Source organism: Cynocephalus volans, chromosome 3, assembly GCF_027409185.1.
Source record: "Cynocephalus volans isolate mCynVol1 chromosome 3, mCynVol1.pri, whole genome shotgun sequence".
Classification (NCBI taxonomy): Eukaryota; Metazoa; Chordata; class Mammalia; order Dermoptera; family Cynocephalidae; genus Cynocephalus; species Cynocephalus volans.
The window spans coordinates 62,550,670-62,573,083 of record NC_084462.1 but is presented as its reverse complement, the minus strand read 5'-3'; the positions used below and the strand labels follow the sequence as shown (position 1 = coordinate 62,573,083).

The 22,414-nt window shown below is 42.8% G+C and overlaps 1 protein-coding gene across 3 annotated transcripts in view; it reads left to right on the top strand.

Moving 5' to 3' along the window:
- TBC1D2B (TBC1 domain family member 2B) overlaps positions 1 to 22,414 on the top strand; it is a 72,022-nt gene that overhangs the window by 28,263 nt on the left and 21,345 nt on the right. For 2 of the 3 annotated variants that reach the window (XM_063091259.1, XM_063091261.1), the window contains exons 3-6: positions 2,054 to 2,222; positions 16,644 to 16,807; positions 20,013 to 20,245; positions 20,916 to 21,299. In XM_063091259.1, coding sequence (XP_062947329.1) covers positions 2,054 to 2,222; positions 16,644 to 16,807; positions 20,013 to 20,245; positions 20,916 to 21,299 — 950 coding nt within the window. The remainder of the gene's footprint in view (positions 1 to 2,053; positions 2,223 to 16,643; positions 16,808 to 20,012; positions 20,246 to 20,915; positions 21,300 to 22,414) is intronic. The other variant, XM_063091260.1, reaches the window with a different exon arrangement.

Below are 22,414 nucleotides of genomic sequence, written 5' to 3'. Positions count from 1 at the left end.
TGGAAGCCTGTGTGTCATTTTCTCCTTTCTCTGAAGTAAGGAGTTAGAGCACTGTGTGCCCATGGACTAACACATGCACTTCCAAATGGTGAGTGCCCACCATGTTCCAAGAATCGTGCCTCCTGTAATAGGTACAGCCATCTCTCCTTGCCTTGTGATATTCGTGTACTGCAGAGGCAGATGACTGGGTTCTAGCCCTGGCTCTGGGCTTTAGTGTCCTGACACATAAAGTAGATAAGGAGACTGGACTGGATTAGTGGTGTTTGAGCTGTTTTTCTTTTGTTTATTGAAAGCTCATTTCCAAACGAAATTTTAAGAGCAACCCCAATATTTATAAGAGTGAAGAGAGGAGCCACTGTGGTTGAAGCTGAGGGCAGGGCCCTTTTCTCATGTCCCTTTTGTAGTCCCTGATATATCTCCTGGAACTGTAAGGCTCAAAGGAAGGGTATGGATACCAGGGACTGGTGGCTGGGAGCTTGATGTTTTACTATTTCATGTCTCTCTCCTAGATACGTTCTCCTTTAGGGCAGGAACTCTGTCTCATTGGTTGTTGTACCCTCAGTGCCTAGTGCTTAATACATGATAGTAATTTGAACCAGCAACTGGGAATCTGTGGAAGTTTGAACTTCTTGTCTCCTGACTCAAGCTTGTAATCCACTACCAAGCCTGTAATTCTGTCCCCAACACACCCTCTTGCTTTTTCTAGCCAGAGCCAAATTCTGGATAGATACACAGCAGTCACTTATGTCACACTCAAGATACTTTCCCAGTGTGTTCTTGCAGCTCTTCCCACACTTGATTGTGGTCAAGTTAGTAACCTGCTTATAAAGTGCAAGCCCGCCATAAGGTGTTCTCATTTGGGACATTGATCTCCAGGAGCCCGTGCAGCCTGGGACTCCCAGTGCTCTGCTTTCTTTACCAGTGCTCCGTGGCCTTTATGGAGACTTGTCTTCAATGACTTTGATTATGGGCTCATCTGATTAGAAACTAATTTTTCTTCGATATCAGTGGTCAGCAGTTCCACTCTGATTTTGTTTTCACAGAAAGAATGATGGTTGATATTGCTGACGTGAGGATGCTTTATTAAAAATAGGTGTGGATCAAATTGATTATTGTGAAGTAATGTTAAATTCTGTTTATAAACATACCCTGTTCTCAGAGAGATTATGTCATTTGGAAGAATGCAAAGTATTTATAGTTGGAAATGTTTTTTGTCCAAACTTTTAAAAAGGAATTTTTTATTATAGGAAATTTTAAACATCTGCAAAGCAAGAATAACAATATTACCTCCAAGTTTTTTAGGTAGTTTCAACAATTATTATTTTATGAGCCCTCTTGTTCATTGATACCCCTATCCACTTTGTTATTTTGAAGCAAATATTATTATTTATCTGTTAAGTAAGAAAATATTGTTATTTTGGAGTAAATGCTGGGCATCATGTCATTTTCAAACTAATTCAAAAGCTTACATTTTAAAGATATGAAATTTGATTGTGCTTTAACATCAGTGTGTTTGCCTATGAATTTACTGAACTATTAATCTTTGATATACAAATTTACTTTTTCAGTGTCACTATTTGTAAATATTGGCAAATATGTTTATATTTGTATCCCTCCCACTTTCTTGGAGAAAAGGGAATGTAGTATTATCTGCACTTTGCTTCTTTTACCTTCTTTTAACAGTTTATCCTGGAAATTGTTCCTTATCAGTACAAGTGAATAGACCTTGATCACAGGTTTATCAGGTTTACTGACCTGCAATACAGGAGGAAAATCCTAGCCTTTTCTGTCCTTGGGCCAGCACTGTGAATTCTTGGTGGTTTGAAGCATATCACACAACCTTCCTTTTAGAAACATTGATCTACTTTAGATGAAAATGGTTTTAGAACACCAGAGCCACCCATAGGTTATATTTTTATATAGTGCACATTAAAAATATACTATTATTTATAGGTTAGATTTTTATATAGTATATCAAGTCAGTGTTTCATGTAGGATATCAGGTTTCATGTGGAAGTTTTGAGTAACTGACATTTGTTTGTCTTTCTTTCAGATTTAATTTACCTGCACCCAAATGCTTCTGCAGAAAAAGCCAGAAATGTCCTAGCTGTGGAAACTGTCCCTGGAGAGCTAGTGGGAGAACAAGCTGCGAATCAGCCAGCCCCAGGGCATCCAAATTCCATTAATTTTTACTCTCTGAAACAGTGGGGCAGTGAGCTCAAGTGAGTCTTTGGAAAGCAGCATATGAAATTGAAAATGGATTACTTCTGATAATATGTGTTAATTTTATATATGAAATTATTAAGCCACCTTACACTTGTGAAGGTCTTTGACATTTACAACGTACTTTCCCACAGATCATTATTTTTTTTAGCTTGTATGATGTGCCTGTTTTGTGCCTGATACTGTGCCAAACATTTTCACACTTATGGTTTAATTTAGTTGCTCAACTCTGTGGGGTAGGTCATATGGTTGACATTTTACAGAGACTGAAACTGGCTGAGGGAAAGTATGTGTCTAAAGTCACAAGGCTCCCAGGCTGCAGAACTGGGGCTTCTTGCATCTAGGGCCCACCCCCACTCCAGCACACCAGGGCTGGCCCAGGTCCTGGGCTCTGGGTATCTATTCTCTTCTTGTTCATGGGCTGGTGAGAGTGGAGGTGGGTTTTTTTTTTTTTTTTTTTTGGTCTTTTTGGTTTTTAAAGAAAACTTTGGTTAAGATATAATTCACATACCATTCACCCACTTGAAATGTACAATTCAGTGGTTTTTAGTATATCCACAGAGTTGTGCAACCCTCACCACAATCAATTTTAGAATTAAAATTTAGAATTAAAATTAGAATTTTATCACCCTAAAAAGAAACTTCATGCCCATTAGCAATCTCTTCCCTTTCCCTCCCCCACTACCCCCCTGCCCCAACCCAGTGCAACTACTAATCTACTTTCTGTCTCTATGGATTTGTTTATTCTGGATATTTCAAATAAATGGCACAATACAGTATGAGATCTTTTGGGTCTGACTTCTTTCACTTAGCATAATGTTTTCAAGGTTCATCCATGTTGTAGTGTGTATCAGTGCTTCATTTCCTTTTATGGCCAAATTATATTCCCTTTTAAAGATATGCTATATTTTGCTTATCCATTCATCATTTGATGGACACTGGGTTGTTTCCACCTTTTGGCAATTATGAATAATGCTGCTATGAACATTTGTATACATGTTTTTGTGTGGACACGTTTTCAGTTCTCTTGGGTATGTACTAGGAGTGGAATTGCTGGGTCATATGGTGACTCTGTGCATAACCTTTTGAGGAACCGTCAGACTCTGTTCTGGTTCCACCATTTGACATTCCCACCCAGTTTCTCCATATGCTCACCAACACTTACTATTGTCAGTCTTTTTGATCCTAGCCATCCTAGGAGATTTGAAGTGGTAGCTCATTGTGGTTTTGACTTGCATTTCCCTAATGACCGATAGCGTAGAGCATCTTTTCATATGCTTATTGGCTACTTGCATATCTTTTTTGGAGCAGCATCCATTCAGAATATTTTCCTGTTTTTCACGGCATTATCTTTTTATTGAGTTGTAGGAGGGAGTTCTTTGAGTGGAGGTGTATTTACTACTCTTTGAAACAATCTACTTGGTAACCACAGAACCTTAAGAGCTTTGGCTTAGATTAGAAAATAAGGATTGGTAGAGAAGTTGTAGTTTCTTTTGTACCTTTGTTGTTGAATTCAGTATGAGAAAGATTTGTTTTCTGTGTGTCTTTTGTTCTAAAGGCATAGGTGTATGCTGGAACCAAGTAGGATGTGGCAGGGGTCCCCAGACCCAGAAGACCAGCATCTGTGAGGGAGAGCCCTGTGGTGGGCCCTGCCTTCCCCCCTTGTGGCTTGAGGCAGCAGTCCCACCCCCCTGGTCCTGCTCTGCTCCTGTCCATCTACATTCTGCCATTCTCGCCTCTTCAAACAGCTCTTATTGTGTCGTCACCCTATGTCAGAAGCATCACTCATAGCCCTCAGCTTGCAGGGTCAGTTCGCTTCCAAGCTCCCTGTTCTGACATTTGAGGTTCTCGACAGTATGAGTTTAGTCTGTTCCTTGGGCAGCTGTTCCACTGTATTTTCACATTCCGAGCCTCTGTTTTGGCCTTCCTCTTTATCCCAGAACCTTTGCCCACCGTGTGCCCATCTGTCCGGCATGCCCTGTCTGGTCTGATTGAATCCCACATATGTCCTACACCCAGGGGAAGGGGGAGGGAGGTGAGGTGGGGCTGCTCCCCAGGGTACCTGCAGCTGGACAGCACTGTTTGCCTCTGTCTCAACGTACAGGGCTTCTCAGTAAAGAAAAAGTTCTGTGCTCCTAAAAACATCAGAAAACCACCGAGAAGCTATCCCTTTATTTGCGGGTTAAAAAGTTGAGGCTTAGAGAGGTGACGTGACTTGCTCAAGGTCAAATAGTAATTGTATGGCAGAGCTGAAGTGCACATCCAGGTCCCTTAATTGGGGACCCAGTGCCCCTTCCACTTTTCATCATGAGAACATGTTTGGTGGACTGTTGGTTTGCCAGATTTTCATACTTAAGCAGCCTCTCTGCCCTCAAAGTTAGATAGAGGAATGAAGTGGAGACAGACTTGTAACATTGGGTGCTTTCCATGTCCTTGAACTTTAGGGTGATTAGTGAATATCTCTTGTGTGAGTCACTTCTGTGTGTGACAACTGACAGATCATGTTCAGGGTTAAGCATCGCTAAGCATTCATTGTCTTCTATCAACTGTGCCTTTGCGGTGTAGCGTAGTGACTGAGCCAGACTATCCTAGTTCACTTCCCCACCCCCTGCCACTTAGTAGCTGGATAACTTGGGCAAGTTGCTTAACATTCTGTGCCTCCATTTCTCATTTGTAAGATGGGGATAATAATCATATACTCCAGGAGATTGATATACCATGATGAGTTAATACAGGTAATCCGCTTAGAACAATGCCTCCCACTTAGTAAGGACCAGATAAGGGTTAGTTGTTGCTGTTGTTGGGGGTGACACAGCTCCTGGCAAAGCCATTCTTCACAAAGGTTCATGGGCCTACTTTCTGTAGAAACCCTAATGCTTATTGATTGGCAGATGGATCTTAGGTGTTTATGGTTTTTTGTTTTTCTTTTGTTTTTTTACTCATGCTTTATGAAGGTTTAAATAAAATAGTTTAGGTGGATTGATGACCATAGAAACAGTAAAACTGTTTTATTCTGATATTATAAATGAATGGCTCAAAAATTTTATTTTTGGGGGCTGCCCATTAGCTCACTTGGGAGAGCGTGGTGCTGATAACCACAAGGTCAAGGGTTTGGATCCCTAAACCAGCCAGCCACCCCACTCCAAAAATTGTATTTTTTTAATGGATTCAAAACGATACCAAAATTAGAGTGTGGTTAGGGCTTAAAAGATAACCACAGTGCTTGTCTGTGCTTTTATTCTAATTATTAATGCAATTGAAACTCTCTTAACCAGCTCCCCTGATGAACTGGCATTTTAAATTCCCTCTGGAGCCATGGTGCACGCTGACTGCACGAGGCTAATGAGTTACTTCAGGGTGTCCCACCTCTGCTCCCCTGGCTGAGCTGCAGACTTACCAAGAGTCAGCTGGTTACTGCCTGTTGTACTTGTTATTGTAATTATGTAACTTAAAGATCTACTTAATAACCCCATAATGTATAAAAAGGAATGTTGTTTCTGTGAAAAATGAATTGAACGCTTAAGGAAAATTTGATAAAGGGTGAGTCACAATAAAAATTGCTTTGAGGATGTGGGTGACACGGTTGTGAATAATTAGAGAAAAAACTTGTTAAAAACCTGTAAGGCTCTATGCTTAGATTATTTCACAACTGTCCTTGTTCCACTTTTTAAAGAAGATCCAAAGCAAAATTGGTAAAGTTAGACAATGTCTTATGGGTGTGATTTATCCAAGAAAGATAATGGAACTGCAATTAGTAGCCCCAGACTCAAAGAAGCGCCCTGGCCGGCCTGCCTCAGTAGACTGCCAGAGCCATGCATGCTTACACGCAGTTTATGCATGCGTGTGTTTGTATTAAGTCACTTTCACATGGCTTCCTGCTTTGACCTGCTTTTTCATTTAACCTACCAACAGTCCAGATCACATCAGGTAAAAGAACTAGCTCTCTTGTGAAATTTTGGCCAGCCCATGTGTGTGTGAGTGTGCGTGCTCAGTGGCAGGAGTGTGCAAGCAAGAGTGAGAAAGCACATGCCTGCATGCACGTATGTGTGTGCAGAAGCCCTGGCCTTGTGTGGGAGGAGCATTTAGGCTGCAGCGGCACTGATGGCAGTGAGCAGGGCTCTGTGTCCCTGAGGGCCTGGACTGTACATCCATCTCTGGGTGCTGGGCTGTGCCTGACACATGACCTGTGGCTCTCGGGGTCTCGCTCTGCCTCTGCTTAGGAGTGGCATTGCGTTATAGTCAGCCTAGGGTTTGGAATCCCAGCCCTGCTACTTATTAGCTATGTTTTATTGAGCCGGTTACTTATCCTCTCTGAGCTTTATTTTCTGCATTAGTAAATTGGGTGTGTGTGTGTGTGTGTGTGTGTGTGTGTGTGTGTGTGTGTGTGTGTGTGTGTGTGTGTGTGTGTGTGTGTGTGTGTGTGTGTGTGTGTGTGTGTGTGTGTGTGTGTGTGTGTGTGTGTGTGTGTGTGTGTGTGTGTGTGTGTGTGTGTGTGTGTGTGTGAATAAGAACTGCCTTGCATGGTATCTGGCCCATTGTAAGTGCTCAGTAAGTGGTGGCTGCACAATCCATCCTGCTGGTATTGCTCCCACTGTCATTGCTCTGACCCCTTTGAACCGGTAAGTGAAGTGGGTCTTCACCTCCCTATGTCCCGTGGGGAGGGTGCCTTTCTCAAGGGCAAGTGTGAAGGCTGAGCTGGTCAGGAAGGTGTGTTCATTCTCCAGGCTTGCCCCTGGTAACAAGGTTCTGGACCTGCAGCTGGCCCTGCTCTGACCCTTTGTTTTTGCTTCTCTCTTGACCCCCTCAGGCCTGGTAGAAATAGTTATTTGTGTATGGGGCTGGTGTTCTCTGGAATCTGTTTGGTTTTACTCACAGTCTCAGGACCATGCCTGGTGACTCATGCCTTCATCTCCAGTTCATAGCAGAGGGCCCACCCCAGCCTGAAGCAGGTACCCAGATGTTTGATGAATTTGGGGAAGTTGTTCATGTGCAGTAGCTGTACCATAGTATATATTTGTAATTTGCCTTGTTGCAAGACACGACTCTGTCTTTGCCAAGAAAGACGAGGAAGGTAGTCACCATGCTGCTGCCTCGCACTGACATTTTAAAAGCCAGGCCTCTGGAGAGGGAAGCATGAAGAAAGGTGACTTGCTTCTAGGCCCATGGATTTTCAGAGATTGCAGGAGGTTGGCCAGGGTGGGTTTGTGTTGCTGGCATCGGTGCCTAGTCTTCTCTGACAGCTCTACAGGGACCATGAGGCTGTGCTTAGCAGTTCTGTCCCAGCGATCCTCTCCATCTTGATTCTGTTCATGCATTTCTAGGGGCCCACACGTCAGAAGGGCCACTGTTGCCTGACAGTGCCATGGAAATCACTGCAGTCAGGAGAGATCAATGGCTTTGGCCTATAGACTCGGAGATCTTTAACCATGGCTGGAATGTTTGGTCATCTGATTCCACGTAGGAAACCGGGGCTTCAGTGCCTTGTCTGGGGCCACCAAGGGAGCAATTGACTCAAGTCTCCTATTGTATTTAGAGTTGGGGGCTGGGGAGAGGGACCTGTCTGTATCATCTGCTGGTTCTGAGTCCACCTGTTGCAGGGACCCTGTTCTTAGTGACCTAAATCAGTACATTCCACTAGCTCAGCCTTTCAGAGGCCAAAGGCCATGTTCAACAGCACAGCCTTTGGGTTGTAGCCTGCAAGTCCAGTGGGCTCTGATTCCAGTGGTCTCCTCTGTTGCAGGGCCACTTGGCTTCTATGGGTTCTTCAAATGCTCATCTTCGCCACAGGGCCCCGCCTCAGGCCGTACCTTGCTGGAAGAGCTCTCTCTTCTCTGGTTACCTCTGCTCACCCTTCAGGGAAGCCCTCCCTGTTCCCACATGCCTCCCTGCTGTGCTTTCCCCTCACAGCCCTTACCACCATCTGTACCTATTACATTTCTTTGCCTACTTGTCCTCACGAGGCTGGGAGCTCCACAGGGGCAGGGACCCTGTCTGTGTCGTCTCTGGTATATCCACAGCACCGCACACAGTGCCTGGCATGTGGTGGGCATCCAGAACCTAGCTGAGGAAGAGTGATGAGCTAAGGGCTCAGTGTCCTTCCAGGGCAGAATTGTTCTGTTCCTGCTTCTGCTGCTCCAGCTGCTTGGGGCATGTCTGTCCTCTGCCCTGCACGCATGTGGGGGGTGCACTGCCCACACCCCTGCCCTTGTGCTGTGCTGCCTTCCCTGCTAGTCTGCAGTTCTTCTGCTTGGCCTCCTGGGAAGGGCATTACTTTCTAACACAGTATTGTTCACTTTTTTGACTGGGAGCCCACAGCAGATAACACACACATGTTCATATGTAAATGTATACTGTTAGCTGCACATAAAACTGGAAGAAAAAATTTCACTGCTGCATATAGTAAAGCTAAGTACTATTTTCTCTTCCGGTCTATTAAAAAATGCTCGTCATGACCCTCAAAACTGATTTCATAACTCTTTAATTTAATGTTATAGCCCCTGATGGTTCACAACCCACAGTTTGAGTTCTGAAGGACTGCCTCGATGCTGTGGCCTGGCACTGCCTCCTAGTCACCTCTGGATCTTCTCCCCCTCCGCTGTGGGCCAGGCACTGAGGATATTCCCTTGGGTGAGAGTGGTTCCCTGCCTGCCTTTGAGTTGGTCCTCAGGGGGGACAGGCAGGCAGGTGAGTCCTTTGTCACAGGCGCTGTAAGGTGTGGTTGAAGGCTAAACCCAGCATGTCCCTGCATCCCTGGGAGCACCGAGGAGGAAATGGCTATTCTTTGGGGGTGTGGGTTGGGGGAGGGGCTAGTGAGGGAAGGTGTTACTGTGAAGATGAGTTTTGACTTAGAACTTGAGGGATGGGGAGAGGACCTGCCAAAGGGAAAGGCCGAGTGCAAAGAGGCCTGGGCAAAGGTAAGGCAGCCAGAGCAGGGTGTGTCTCATGAAGAGCACACATTCTCACACCAGGAGCTTAGGGTGCTGTGCGGGGTTGATGACAGAAGAGGAGCTGAGGAGCCCAGGGAGGCCCCAGGTGAGGGGTGGGGACCAGTGGAGCTAAACCTGTCTGGAAGTCCTGCAGTGAGATCACATTTACTGAGCTGTTCGGTTTTGAGGCAGTGCTTGTTAGGTGATTGCTCTTAGGTCTTTAGGGTTATTAGAAGGATGACGTACTCTTCCATTCACGTTACACACGTCAGGTGTTTTGAAGAGGGTCTCTGACGACGCTGCGTTCCTAGGTCCTCAGAACAGAAGACATCATACCAGAAGTAAATATATTCTCACTTAGACTTCGATGTTCCGAACTTGAATGCCTGCTGAGGTTCGGAACAGAGCAAAGAGCAGTCTCTCAGAGTCCTTGGAGAGTGATTGCATTAGTGTGCTCTGGCTGCCGTAACAAATTACCATAAACTTGGTGGCTTAAAATGACACGTATTTATTCTTTTACAGTTCTGGAGGCCAGAGGTCCAGAGTCAGTGTCACTGGGCTAAAGTTAAGGTGTTGGCAGGACTGGTTTCTTCTGAAGGCTCCAAGGGAGGGTCTGTTCCTGGCCTCTTTCAGCTTCTGGTGGCTGCCAGTGTTCTTTGGCCTGTGCATATTAATCTCTGCTTCCCTGGTCACATCTGTAGTCACATCTCCCTCTGCCTCCCTCTTATGCGGACACTTAAGATTACATGGGGCCCACTCAGATATCCAATATAATCTCCCCTTCTCAGGATCCTTAACTTAATTACACCTGCAGAGTCTTTTTTGCCATATAAAATAACAGTCATAGGTTCCTGTGATTTGTACGTGGATGTGGTGGGCAGTGGACATTATTCAGCCTACCACAGTGGTCCTTCCTCACTCCCTCCCTGCTTCCTCAGCAGTTATTTCTCGGTCTCCTCATGGAGCATTGGGTACTGTGATGGGTTAGGAACAGAGGAAGAAAACACAGTCTGCCCTTAGGGACTTTTGTCTGCTGAGACCATCTCCTCCCTTCCGATTCAGTTAGATGCTTGGAGCTCTAGTATTTCAGGTCCAGAGGAGCAAGGAGCAACCTCTGCCTGGAGGTCTGCTACCGGGCAATGTCACCATTTGGCCTGCCTTTTTATTTGTGTGTTTGTACTTAATTGTAAAAGGCATGCACACTTGTAAAAAAGCAATATCAACCAGTGTTGAGGGATGCACGGTTAAAAGTGAAAGTAAATGGACTCATAAGTCCATTTCTCAGAAGTAACTATTAGAACTGAAGTTACTTAACATATGCATACAGTTTGAGCATCCCAAATCAAACTTTTTGAGCACCAGCATGACGATTCAAAGGAAATGCTCATTGGAGCATTTTGGATTGGGAATTTTTTGATTTGGGATGTTCAACCAGTATGTATTCTGTATATATTCAAAAATCCAAAATAATCCAAAATCCAAAACACTTCTGACCCAAACATTTCGGATGAGTACTGAGCCTGCACTGCAGCTTTTTGTCTGTGTGTGATTTACGCAGAAGAGGTCACACAGTGCATGCCACTTCAGTGCACAGCTGCTTCAGTGACAGAGAGTTCCAGTCACTCTGTCTGCACATTTGGTTTCTCTGTATCCACCATGTCATGAGGCCCAGTTGCACCAAAGCCGTGCTTTCATCTGCAGGGGAGGGGAGGGACACCTGCCATGCCCTTTTGAGCTGAAGCATTATGTAGCCACTTATCTGGAATGTCTTAACCTGTTAGTCCTCGTTAGAGCTCTTATTCTACACAGAGTTCAGTTGTATGGATGTGCCCTTATTTATTTAACCAGTTCTCTAGCCTTGGACTTCTGCTTATTTCCACTTGGCTGTCATTTCATAGCATTGTCCTAATATCTTTGTACTAACATCTCTGTGCCTTTGTGAGAATATAGCCAAAGAGTTCATTTGTAGAGGAGGAAATGCTGAATCATCTTTATTGGGATGACTATTGCCAATCAGAGGGGACCCTCCCTTTTTTGTTTCCCTTAATGTGGTTTATAGTTTGGAGGGAGGCAGCTGATTGGCAGCCCCCGGTGGTAGCCTGCTTTTCTCCTGCCCACAAAGTCCCAGCAAGTCTAAACCTCTCTCCCTCAGTGGTGGTGTCCCACCACTGAAAAGGTTGTGGCGTTGCCTAAAGCTTGGCTGTGCAGAGAGTTTGTGGAGCTGTTAGCTTTGGAGACAGCCTAGGTGGGGGTGCGGTGCCACCTACCAAACCTTGGGTAATGGAGACATTTCTCAACAATTCCCGCAACTTTTAAATTCTAGCTGGTTGTCAGAATTGAAATGGATGTTGAATAAATTATGACTCTTTTAGTTGGACATTTTAAACTGTACAGAAAGCAATCTGAAATATGTAAACTTGGAAAGAGAGGCTTTCTCAATGATAATAGAGATTGCTCGTGTTTGTTTTAAAAAAGTTCAGGCTGGAGGCAGCAGCTATTTAGGTGCCGTTTTGCTACCTGGTGGTGCCTGACTTTCCATTTTGGATCAGTGCAGTTGAGTGTTTTTTGAGTAATATAGCAGGCACCTAGCACAGTGCCTGGAAGAACACAGAAGGCTCTCTCAGAGATCTGTCAAACGAAAGTGGAGTCTTCAGAGAGCAGGCACCGTCAAAGAATAGCCCTAACACCAGCCAAAAGACCCCCATTTGAGCAGGCTATGAACCCTGCAGTGGAGTGTGAGGCGAGATGCGTGCTCTCCAGCAAGTCCTCTGCCACCAGCGCGGATAGGAAGAGTGTATTTGAGAAGCCTGCACTGTAATGACCTCCTTGTTGCACAATCACAGAATTGAGTTGCAGCATATAAGAGCTGAAACAGACTGGCCATCTAGTGTTTCAGCTTAAAGAGGCTTTTGCTTTGAGACCAGTTCTGTCTTTCTGTTACCCAAGCTTTGGCATGTGGCACCGCACCCCCACCAAGGCTGTCCCTCGACTGCAGGTGAGAGCCTGGATTTGAACAAGTGGGCCTTGTGACAGGCTAGAAACAGCGAAACCGTGGTGGGGGGAAGGGGGAGTGTGTGAGCGTCTCATCGCTGTTCTCTCTCCCTGGGCTGCGGGTGGGTCTTCACTACTCTTATTTCTCCTTCCTGCTTTCACCCTTGAAGAACCAGATCAGGAGCACAGTTTGACCGCTAGGGCAAATGGTGAGGAGGATTTAACTCCTGGAATTGATGGTGGTAATAGTAATATGCTGCACGAGAGAAGGCTACTACTGTGAGACCCTTGCCACAGGCAGGGCAACTGAAACTTTGGTGTAGTGGGTCCCATGGTGCCAGGGCTCAAATCAATTGTGTCAAAAAATGAGCAAAAGTATATCAAGCATTTGTGAGAGTTTTCTTTTTCTTTCTGAGCAACTATTTTCAAACAGCTTTTCTTTACAATTCTGTAATTTCTGTAAAATCAGACTTTCCCACAACGACATCTTGGTCTTTGGGTTGTCATGGGGATTTGATGAAAATCCCCTGTGCGGTTGTCTCTGCAGGTGTGTAGCTCAGCGCCAGGCACTACGGGAAGCCTAGGGCACAAACAGCACATGTAAGATGATTCACATTGTTTATTTGCCGGCCCCCTCTTGTTCCTAAGTTAAAGGAACTTTAAGAAAACACATGCCAGGTCTTAAACAGGTATAATTGCCAGGTTCCTGGGGACTCCTTGTTAAAGCAGTTAGCAAGAGGTTGTATGTTTGTGTATTGTGATTGTGTGATGAGAACATAGGTGTGTTCTGTAATTTCTCTGCATTTCTTCTAAATTTTTAAAGTACTTCCAACGAAGTTAAAATAAAAAGGAGAAAAGAAAAGATTGGGTTAAAAAACACAAACATTGAGAAATGACTATTGTACATGAGAATGTCATCTGTCTCATTCAAACTAGAGGTGAAGCCACTTTTTTCCACTTTAGTCCACCTCAGAAAACACTAACTGATGCACCTTTCTTCTTCTTTGTTTATTTTAATAACCCTATTGAGGTATAATTTACCTACAAGAAATTCACTTATTTTAGGTGTACAGGACGATGAATTTTAGAGATAACACACAGTGATGTGAACACCTCCATAATCAAGATATACAATATTTCCATCACCCTAAAAAGTGCCTTGGGTTTCTAGATCCCAGTGAGGAAGCTGAATGTAACATAGCAAAAAAAAAAAAAAAAAAAAAAAAAATTTCCCTGGCACAGGTCTCCTCAGGAGCAGATCCTTCTTAGGTCTGCTCCCAGGAATGGTTGCATGTCTTAAATGGGCACTGATGGTTTATCTTGGTCTTCCAGCAGATCTAGTCCTGTTTTTCACATTTGGTGGGTGCCCCATGGATGTTAGAAGCATGGTGTGGTAAAGAGGGATTTGGAGGGCTGGCCTGTGGCTCACTTGGGAGAGCGTGGTGCTGACAGCACCAAGTCAAGGGTTAAGATACCCTTACTGGTCATCTTTAAAAAAAAAAAAAAAAAAAGAAGGATTTGGAATTGGGAAGAGTAGATTCAAGCCTATTCATGCCACTAGGCAGCTACATGGTTTAGACCAAGAAAGTCTTCCGTGCGTGTTTCTTCATATGAAAATGAGAATGCTAGCCTCATGCCCAGTAATGTGGGGATAATAAGGTAATTTATGTGAGCATGTCCTCTTCCTCAGCACTGCATTCACTGACTGCCCAAATGAATTTTAGTTGAAAAGTTGAATTCATTTGAGATGTCTCTTCATAATAAACATACCTCCTACCTTTTGACATTTTAACAATAAAATTTTGACAATTCTTTTCTTTCTTTTGTAAATTAGGTCTATGTTTAAAAATTTTTTAAATTATTGGTTTTAGGCAATTTGATTATGATGTGCCCTGGTATAGTTTTCTTCATTATTCTTGTGCTTGAAGTTTGCTGAGCTTCTTGGATCTATGGGTTTATAGTTTTCAACAAATTTGGAAATTTGGGGGCCATTATTCACATACTTTTTCTGTCTCCTCCCCTTCTTTCCTTTAGAGACTCCAGTTATATGTATATTAGTTTGCTTGCCCTTCTCCAATGGCTTACTGACCCACCCACGCTTTCTCCTTCCCTCCTTCCTTCCTTCTGTTCCATTCTTCTGTTTGTCCATTGTTTTTATCTGTTTTGTTTTGGATAGGTTCTATTGAAATGTAATCAAATTCTCAAATCTTTCCTTCTACAATGTCTAGTTACTCCCATCCAGTATATTTTTCATCATAAAATTGTAGTTTAATCTCTAGAAATTCGATTTGAAACATCTTCCATGTCTCTAATGTTTTCAGTATTTCTTCTAGCTTCTGGAGCATGAGGAATACAATTATAACCTTTAAAGATCTTGTCTACTAATTTTATCATTTGTCATATCTGGGTCAGTTTCTGTTGACTGATTTTTTTTTTTTTTTTTTTTTTTTTTGGTGTTGTGACTAGGATCTGAATGTGTTGACTGATTTTTCTCCTCATTATGAGTTATATTTTCCTACTTCTTGCATGCCTGGTAATTTTTTGGATTGGATATCAGGTATCATAAGTTTTACCTTTTTGTGTGCTGTATTTTTTTGTATTGCTATAAATATTCTAAAGCATTGTTCTTGGATGTAGTTAAATTACTCAGAAACAGTTTGATCCTTTTGAAGTTTGCTTTTAAGCTTTGTTAGGTGGGATCAGAGCAGCCTTTAGTCTAGGGATAATGTCAGTAATACTTGAATAATCTGTCTCATGACCTGTGGATTATGAGGTTTTCCATTCTGACAGGTGAGGCTAGGTACTATTCCCAGCCCTGTGTGAGCCTCAGAGATAATTCTCTTTGTTCTTCTTGGGTGATTCTTTCCCCATTCTTGGATAGCTTTCTTAAATGCAAGCCCTGATCAGTACTTAGCTGAAGACTTAGGGGCCCATCTGAGATCTCTGCAGCGTTCCCTCTATCCAGCTTTCCTCTCTCTAGTTTTCTGCCCTGTGAACTCCAACCGCTTTGGGACTCCCTGATATGTATTTTCAACTCAGGGAGATGCTGGGCTGCTTCTGGGCTCCCCTTGCCTGTATTGTGACCTGGAAACTGTCTCCAGGCAGTAAGTTGGAGCAATGGTGGCGCTCACCTCATTTGTTTTTCCTTTCTCAAGGATCACTGTCTTGTGCTACCTGATGGCCAGTGTCTGGAAACCATCATTTCCTATATTTTGTCCAGTTTTTTAGTTTTCAGGGGATAGGGTAAATCCAGTCCTTGTTATTCTATCTTTAGTAGAAATGGAAATCCCAAACTAGTTTTTAAAACTTCTAATGAAATATTTTAGCATACAGGCAAGTATATAGTATATTGAGTACTTGGATAGCCACTACCCATCTTTATAATTTAGTCATTTCTGTTGCATTTTTAAAAGCAAACATTATAAATACAGTTAAAATCCTCTCTTTTTGATCTTATTTTTCTTTTCCCCTTTACAGAGGTGACCAGTATTCTGTATTTGATAATTGTCATTCATGTGTGGATTTTTAAAATAATTTTACTACATATGTATGTAATTATAATTTCTATTAGTAGTATTATCTTGAAGATTTAAAACAATATTATGCTGTACCTATCATTCTTAAATTTTCTTTCCTTTTTCATTCAACATTTAAAAAATATTTATCTCTATGATACATGTAGCTTTAGCTGGAGTGTACATTCCACAAGGGCGGGAATCTTGCTGTGTTCACTACAGTATCATAAACACCTAGAATAGTGCCTGGCACATTGTAGGCACTCTACATATTTGTTGAACAAATGAATTCCATTTAAGTGCTGTATAGTATTTGATTGTATAAATATGCTACAGTTTGGGGCCAGCCCGTGGCTCACTCGGGAGAGTGCGGTGTTGAGAACACCAAGGCCCCGGGTTCGGATCCCATATAGGGATGGCTGGTTAGCTCTCTGGCTGAGCATAGTGCTGACAACACCAAGTCAAGGGTTAAGATCCCCTTACTGGTCATCTTTTAAAAAGAAAAATAATAATAATAATAATAAATAAATAAATAAATATGCTACAGTTTATTTACGTGTTCTCCTGTTGATGGATGTTTAGGTTGTTGTATTGTTTTTTTGGTTTGTTTTTGCTAATATGAACAGCGCTGCAATGAATGTTCTTGTTTGTGTCTCTTTGAGTTCTGATCTCCATTCCAGCCAGCTGCAAAACAAACAAACAAACAAACAAAAGATATGTGCACATGTTTAAGAATTCCTGTTAGGAAATATTGGGTCTTAGGGTGGGCACCCCCCTTCAACTTAACTGTATATTGCTGAGTTGTTCTCCTCCATGGTAATACTCAAAGTACTAATTTATGCTTCCAGCAGTGTATGCGTTCCCTTTCTCCCTATCATTACCAGCATTTGATATTATAAAATCTTTTAATTTTTGCCAATTGTATATACATGAAGTTACTTTTTGTTTTCTTTTTTTTTTAAATAACACATTTCTTTTTTCCCAACAGAAATTCAATGTCGTCTTTGCGTCCTGGGAGAGGGCATAATGATAGTCGGAAGACTGTGTTTTATACCAATGAAGAGTGGGAACTTTTAGACCCAACCCCTAAGGACCTGGAGGAGTCAGTGGTACCGGAAGAAAAGAAAAAGCAGTCCCCTGAAGGAAACAAAGGTATAGACATGGTTCCTGTTCTCTGTCATTCTCTCTACTGCCTTCTGTTAACCACCGGTCCCTTGGGAGACACTTTATTAGCAGCTGTCTCTAGAAGCATAAGGCCCAGTGGGGGCTCGCATTCTCTTTGTGGGACATAAAACATGAAGGCTTGAAAAATTTAATGTTACAAGAAATAAATGACTGTCCAATCCAATGGCTCTTTAACTTATTCAGGAGGTAGAACACCTGGAAAGCATGGTTTTCTTTGTGGAAATATTGGTTTTTAAAAAAATTTTATTTATAGAAATTTGAAATGTGCACAAAAGAAGAGAATATAGTATCATGAATTCTGGTGTACTCATCATCCAGCTTCCGCAGTTTTAGCTTACAGGCTTTCTTATTTCCTCTATATCTCCATTAAGCTCCTACCCCTCCTTGCACCCACCCTCAGCTGGATTATTTTAAAGTAAATTCTAGACGTCTGTCCATAGAATCTGTAAATGCTTTAGTATGTACCTCTAAGAGATAATGACTCTTTTTTAAAAATTATAACCACAGCTTCATTATTACATCTAAAAATAGTTACAGTATATTCTTAATATTATTTTTCTAATTGTCCTATAAATGTCTATTTACAGTTGGTTTGTTTGATCCAGAAAAGGCCCACACATAGTATTTAATTGAGATGTATTCTTAGGTCTCTTTTAGTCTAAACAGCTCTCTATTTCCTTCCCTTTTCCCTTGCCACATTTGTTGAAGAAACCAGGTCTTCATGCTTAGGAATTTCCCACATCTGGATTTTGCTAATTGTATTTCTGTGAGGTCATTTAACATGCTTTTCCATCCCCTGCATTTCCTGTATACTGGTAGTTAGAGCCAAAGGCCTGCCCAGACTCGGGGTTAACTTTTAATTTTGACAAAAATATGGGGTTTTTTTGTTGGGGGGGGGCAGCAACTTCCTGTTTTCTCACATCTGGCGCCATATCATGTCTGGTTTCTCTCATAATATTAAGATTGAGCAGGGTTTAGAGTTGGCATCCTGATCCATTTATAAAATTCTCCATCAGCCTTTTGCATAACGCCTTTAACAGCCATTCACAGTCCTATATCCATTAATTCGTTACAGGAATATTAATTTTATAACATAAAATAACAATAAGGAGTTTTGAAATTCTGCCTTATGCCTGATTCTAGCATGGCCAGCAGGAGTAGAAGGCAGGATTTTAATAAACCTTTATTGGGAAAGCAAGTACTTAGTAAATACTTTTTCTGTCCCCTGGGAAAGGACTGTATGATTTGCTTTGAGAGGGAGCTTACCTGTGTTCCATAGGATCATGGTGTGGAGCCCATTGGTCCAATGTGACGTGGTGTAAAATGTGGCCAAGCTGAATATGCTTAATGACCTAATGCATGGCGCAGTCAGTGGGTGTATCCTGGAGAGGGGGGCATTGAGAATGCCTCCTGGAAGATGAGGGATTTGAACTAGGGGTTTGAATTATTGAAAATAAGCACCATTGACTCTGATTTTCAGTACAGACTGAGAATGAAGTGGGAGGGATGAATGTGAGCAAGACTGGCAGTAAGAATCAGCAGGGCCTAGTGAGCTGGGAGGGGATGCAAAACTCCCGACCCCATTGGAAAGTGTTGTTTTTGCTGAGAATAGTCTTCTCAGCCCTCTGCCCAGCTCATAATCTCCTTTGAGAGGGAGTTTATGTGAAAGACCTGGAGAGACAAAGATGACTCTGAACTTTGATCTTGCTTGAGTCATCGAGTCATGGGTATTTCCTATAATGGCTCCAAGAATCAGCCCACCAGCTTGTTGTACATGTTATTCACAGGAAGTGAACTACCCTTCCTTGTGTTTTTTCCCCTATTTTTAAGTAAACTTTTTATTGAATTATACCATGTAGGAATGTCCCCAAACCAGAAACATATAGCTGGATGAATTGGCACAAAGTAAACACACCCATGTAACCAGCACTCCCTCTAAATAGGGGGCAGTCCAGCACCCAGGGACAGCTGCTGTCCCTGTGCCCCTCCCAGTCATGACCCCCCACCCTGGGGGACCACTGTGCCGACTCCTAACAGTATACGTTTCTTTTGCCTGTTTTCTAACTTTATAGAAATCAAATCTGTGTACAGTGATGTGTTGCTTAATGACAGGGATAAGTTCTGAGAAATGTGCCATTAGACAATTTCATTGTTTTGTGTATATCAGAGTGTACTCACACAAACCTAAATGGTATAGCCTACCACACACCCAGGCTGTATGGTGTGGCCTATTGCCCTGACCACTACTGTGTATGCCAGCTGTCTCTTTGCAGCTCATGACATTAGTGTATGTCCCAAAAAGGAGACACACTCCTTTTTGTATTTGGAGTATAAATTTGAATCTGTCTCTACTAAAATTTATTTGGATCTTAAAGTTTTTTAAATACCCATTTTTAAGAGAATATGGTCATGCTCTCAAACATGTGTCTTAGTTCATTTTATGCTGCTATAACAGAATACCTAAGGCCTGCATAACTTCTAATGAAGAGTTTATTTGACTCAGTCTGGAGGCTGGGAAATCCAAGAGCATTGGGGTGACATCTAGCAAGGACCTTTGTGCTGTCATCCCATGGTGGAAGGTGGAAGGGCAAGAGAAGTCAAGAGAGCAAGAGGAGGTCAAACTTACTTTTATAACAAACCCACTCTCATGAGAATGAACCCACTCCCATGATGACTATGTTAATCCATTCCTCATGACCTAATCATTTCTTATTAGGCCCTCCTCCCAACATGGATATATTAGGGATTAAGTTTCCAACATGAACTTTGGGGGACACATTCAAACCATAGATAGCAGTATGTTTACAATTTTACAAAAACATGCATTTGGGTGTTATTTTTATTTTTGTTTATTTATTTTTTTCTCACTAAGGACAGATTAGGATAAGCAGAAACCCAAGGATCCCTAGTATGTCTTAGATTTCTTCTAAAGTGATTACATGGTAGAGTCTTAGAAAGAAGTATGCAGTGGGAAGAATCCTCTTTGGCTTTAGCCATGTTGCCATTATGTAGAATGCAGTGGGGACAGAGAGGTATCTCAACCTCCCCACGTTCTCTAGGTGATGAACACAAAACTCCCTGGAGGATGATTTGTGAAGATGTTTTATTTTACTGTCGTTCCCAAAAGGAAGATTTGGCTTGCACTTAAAAAACAAGTTTTATTTTTATGTAGGAGTGACTGGTTCAGGATTCCCCTTTGATTTTGGACGTAACCCCTACAAAGGAAAGCGCCCTTTGAGAGACATAATTGGGTCATACAAAAATCGTCACAGCAGTGGTGACCCTTCAACCGAGGGAACATCAGGCAGTGGCAGCATCTGCAAGCTGGCCTCCGAAATGGAGCTGCAGGTCCAGAGCCAGCAGGAAGAGCTGGAACGGTTAAAGAAAGACCTAGCCAGCCAGAAGGTAATTTGTCTTCTTCAGACTTCTGTCTTATCCCACAACAGCAGGCCAACGACCGGAAGAGTAAAGCTGGTTCATGTTTCTCTGAATCTTTTCGGGGACACTTTTGTTTCCCAGGAGGTACTTTTCCTCTGAACATTCCATGTTGCCATGGCCACTATTCTAGGCACTGCTTCTCTGCTTGATCACTGTTCAGACATGCCTGAGTTTACAAGGAGAACAGGATCCCTCAAAGGAGGTCAGAGAAGGTCACTATTTATACCCACGCCCAGTCCTGCCCCTGAGATTGAATCTGGTAAACACAGCTTCAGCCCAGAGTCCTTTAACAGTTGTTAAAGAGTTTCCACATCCTGTTAAACAACCTGGTTTCCTTCTGAGCAAATCAGACCTAATTACACTTAATTGCTCACCAGTTTAGTGAATCTTAGAGTGCCGGTTTTTATCAAGATCCATTGCTAATCACAGCATGCGTGTCCATTGTTTCCTGTTCCCTATTGTTCTCTGCAGACAGTCTTTATGGAGTAAATATTTTTTCCCCTCTATTTTTGAGATCCCTCAAGAGGAAGTTCAATATTAAAATATTTCCAGTAAGGTTTCTGCATTTCCTCAAATTCTGACCTTGCTCCATGTAAGCATTGTCATGATTTCTGTTTTTCCTCTTCTCGGCCCCCAGGAGCTTGTGCGGCTGCTCCAGCAGACAGTCCGCTCATCCCAGTATGACAAGTACTTCACGAGCAGCCGACTCTGTGAGGGGATCCCTAAAGACACGCTTGAGCTGCTACACCAAAAGGATGATCAGATCCTGGGCCTCACCAACCAGCTGGAGAAGTTAAGCCTGGAGAAAGAGAGTCTCCAGCAGGAAGTGAGGACACTGAAGAGCAAAGTGGGTGAGCTCAACGAGCAGCTGGGGATGCTGATGGAGACGATCCAAGCCAAGGACGAGGTCATCATCAAGCTCAGCGCCTGCGAGGGCAGCGTGTCTTCCCCCACCTCGGTGCCAGGCTCCCCCTCGGCCGCCCTAGCCAGCAGGGACCAGCTGGAGCTGGACAGGCTGAGAGTAAGAGGAGGGCTTGGGCTCTGATTCTTGGGACAAGAGATCCAAAATCTGTTAACTCCATTGATGTCACCCTAGAGGTACTGGCCTCCATAAGCAAATCTGGTGTGACAGCAGAGCAGCTGTGCCTTTTCTAAAATTTTTTTTTTGAAAGATGTAACCAGATCTGCAGTCAAATAATTATTGGCCTTCTCAGGGGCTTCCTTGGATAATGAAACTCTTACTGCAATGATGTTGCCATTGCTTAGAATAGTTTCAAATCTTTCCGTGCCTTGCTTTCAGGCACCTGAGACTTCTGTTTCTGTGTATACACCTTTAGGACTTGCTTATCCCATATAATCAGTGGAGGCTGTTTCTTGCCCTTCTGTGTACATGAATGCACATACAAAATTTACATAACCTGACATAGGACTAATACTTAATTACATAGCCTGACCCAGGCCACTATCATTGAGGCCGCAAAGAGGATCATAACGTTCTTGCAAGCCACCAGTTCTTGATAGTCTCTTGCAAAGGTTTCAGGTGGGCAAGTGTCCCCTTGGACATGGGGCAGTGGTATAGTCCACTTGACCCCAGCAAACCCCAGTCTGGTCTGTAGCTACTGGACCCAACTAGCTCCAAAGTGTTCGTCACCTTGCCACCCTCTTCTTGCAGATAATTTAGTTCCGAGGGTGTTTGACCCCCCAAATGGAGTTTATCCTTGAAAGTTTGCTGCTGTTGAGGTTATTACTGAGCATTCACATCTGTGTAGCAGTACCTTCCATGCACTGTCAGTGACGTCAATGAATGAATGATGGACTTGCTAGGGACCTTGAAGATAATTCCAAAATGCAAGTTTTAAAAACACTGGAATAATGGCTGCATTGTTGGAATATGTACATGGTCTTCCATAGTGGCCACTTCTTAGTGACACCACTCATTGGATATGTGAGGCCATGATTTATTAACGAGAAAAACTGAAACAACAACAAAACCCAGTCTTATTACTTTATACTTATATCTACCATAAAAATAGACCTTGTTTAAAAAAAGAAAAAGAGGTCTTAGTTAGTGTTGCCAATAGAAGTCAGTTTTGTTTATGTTTACAACCTTGAATATATATACCTGACCCTAAATAT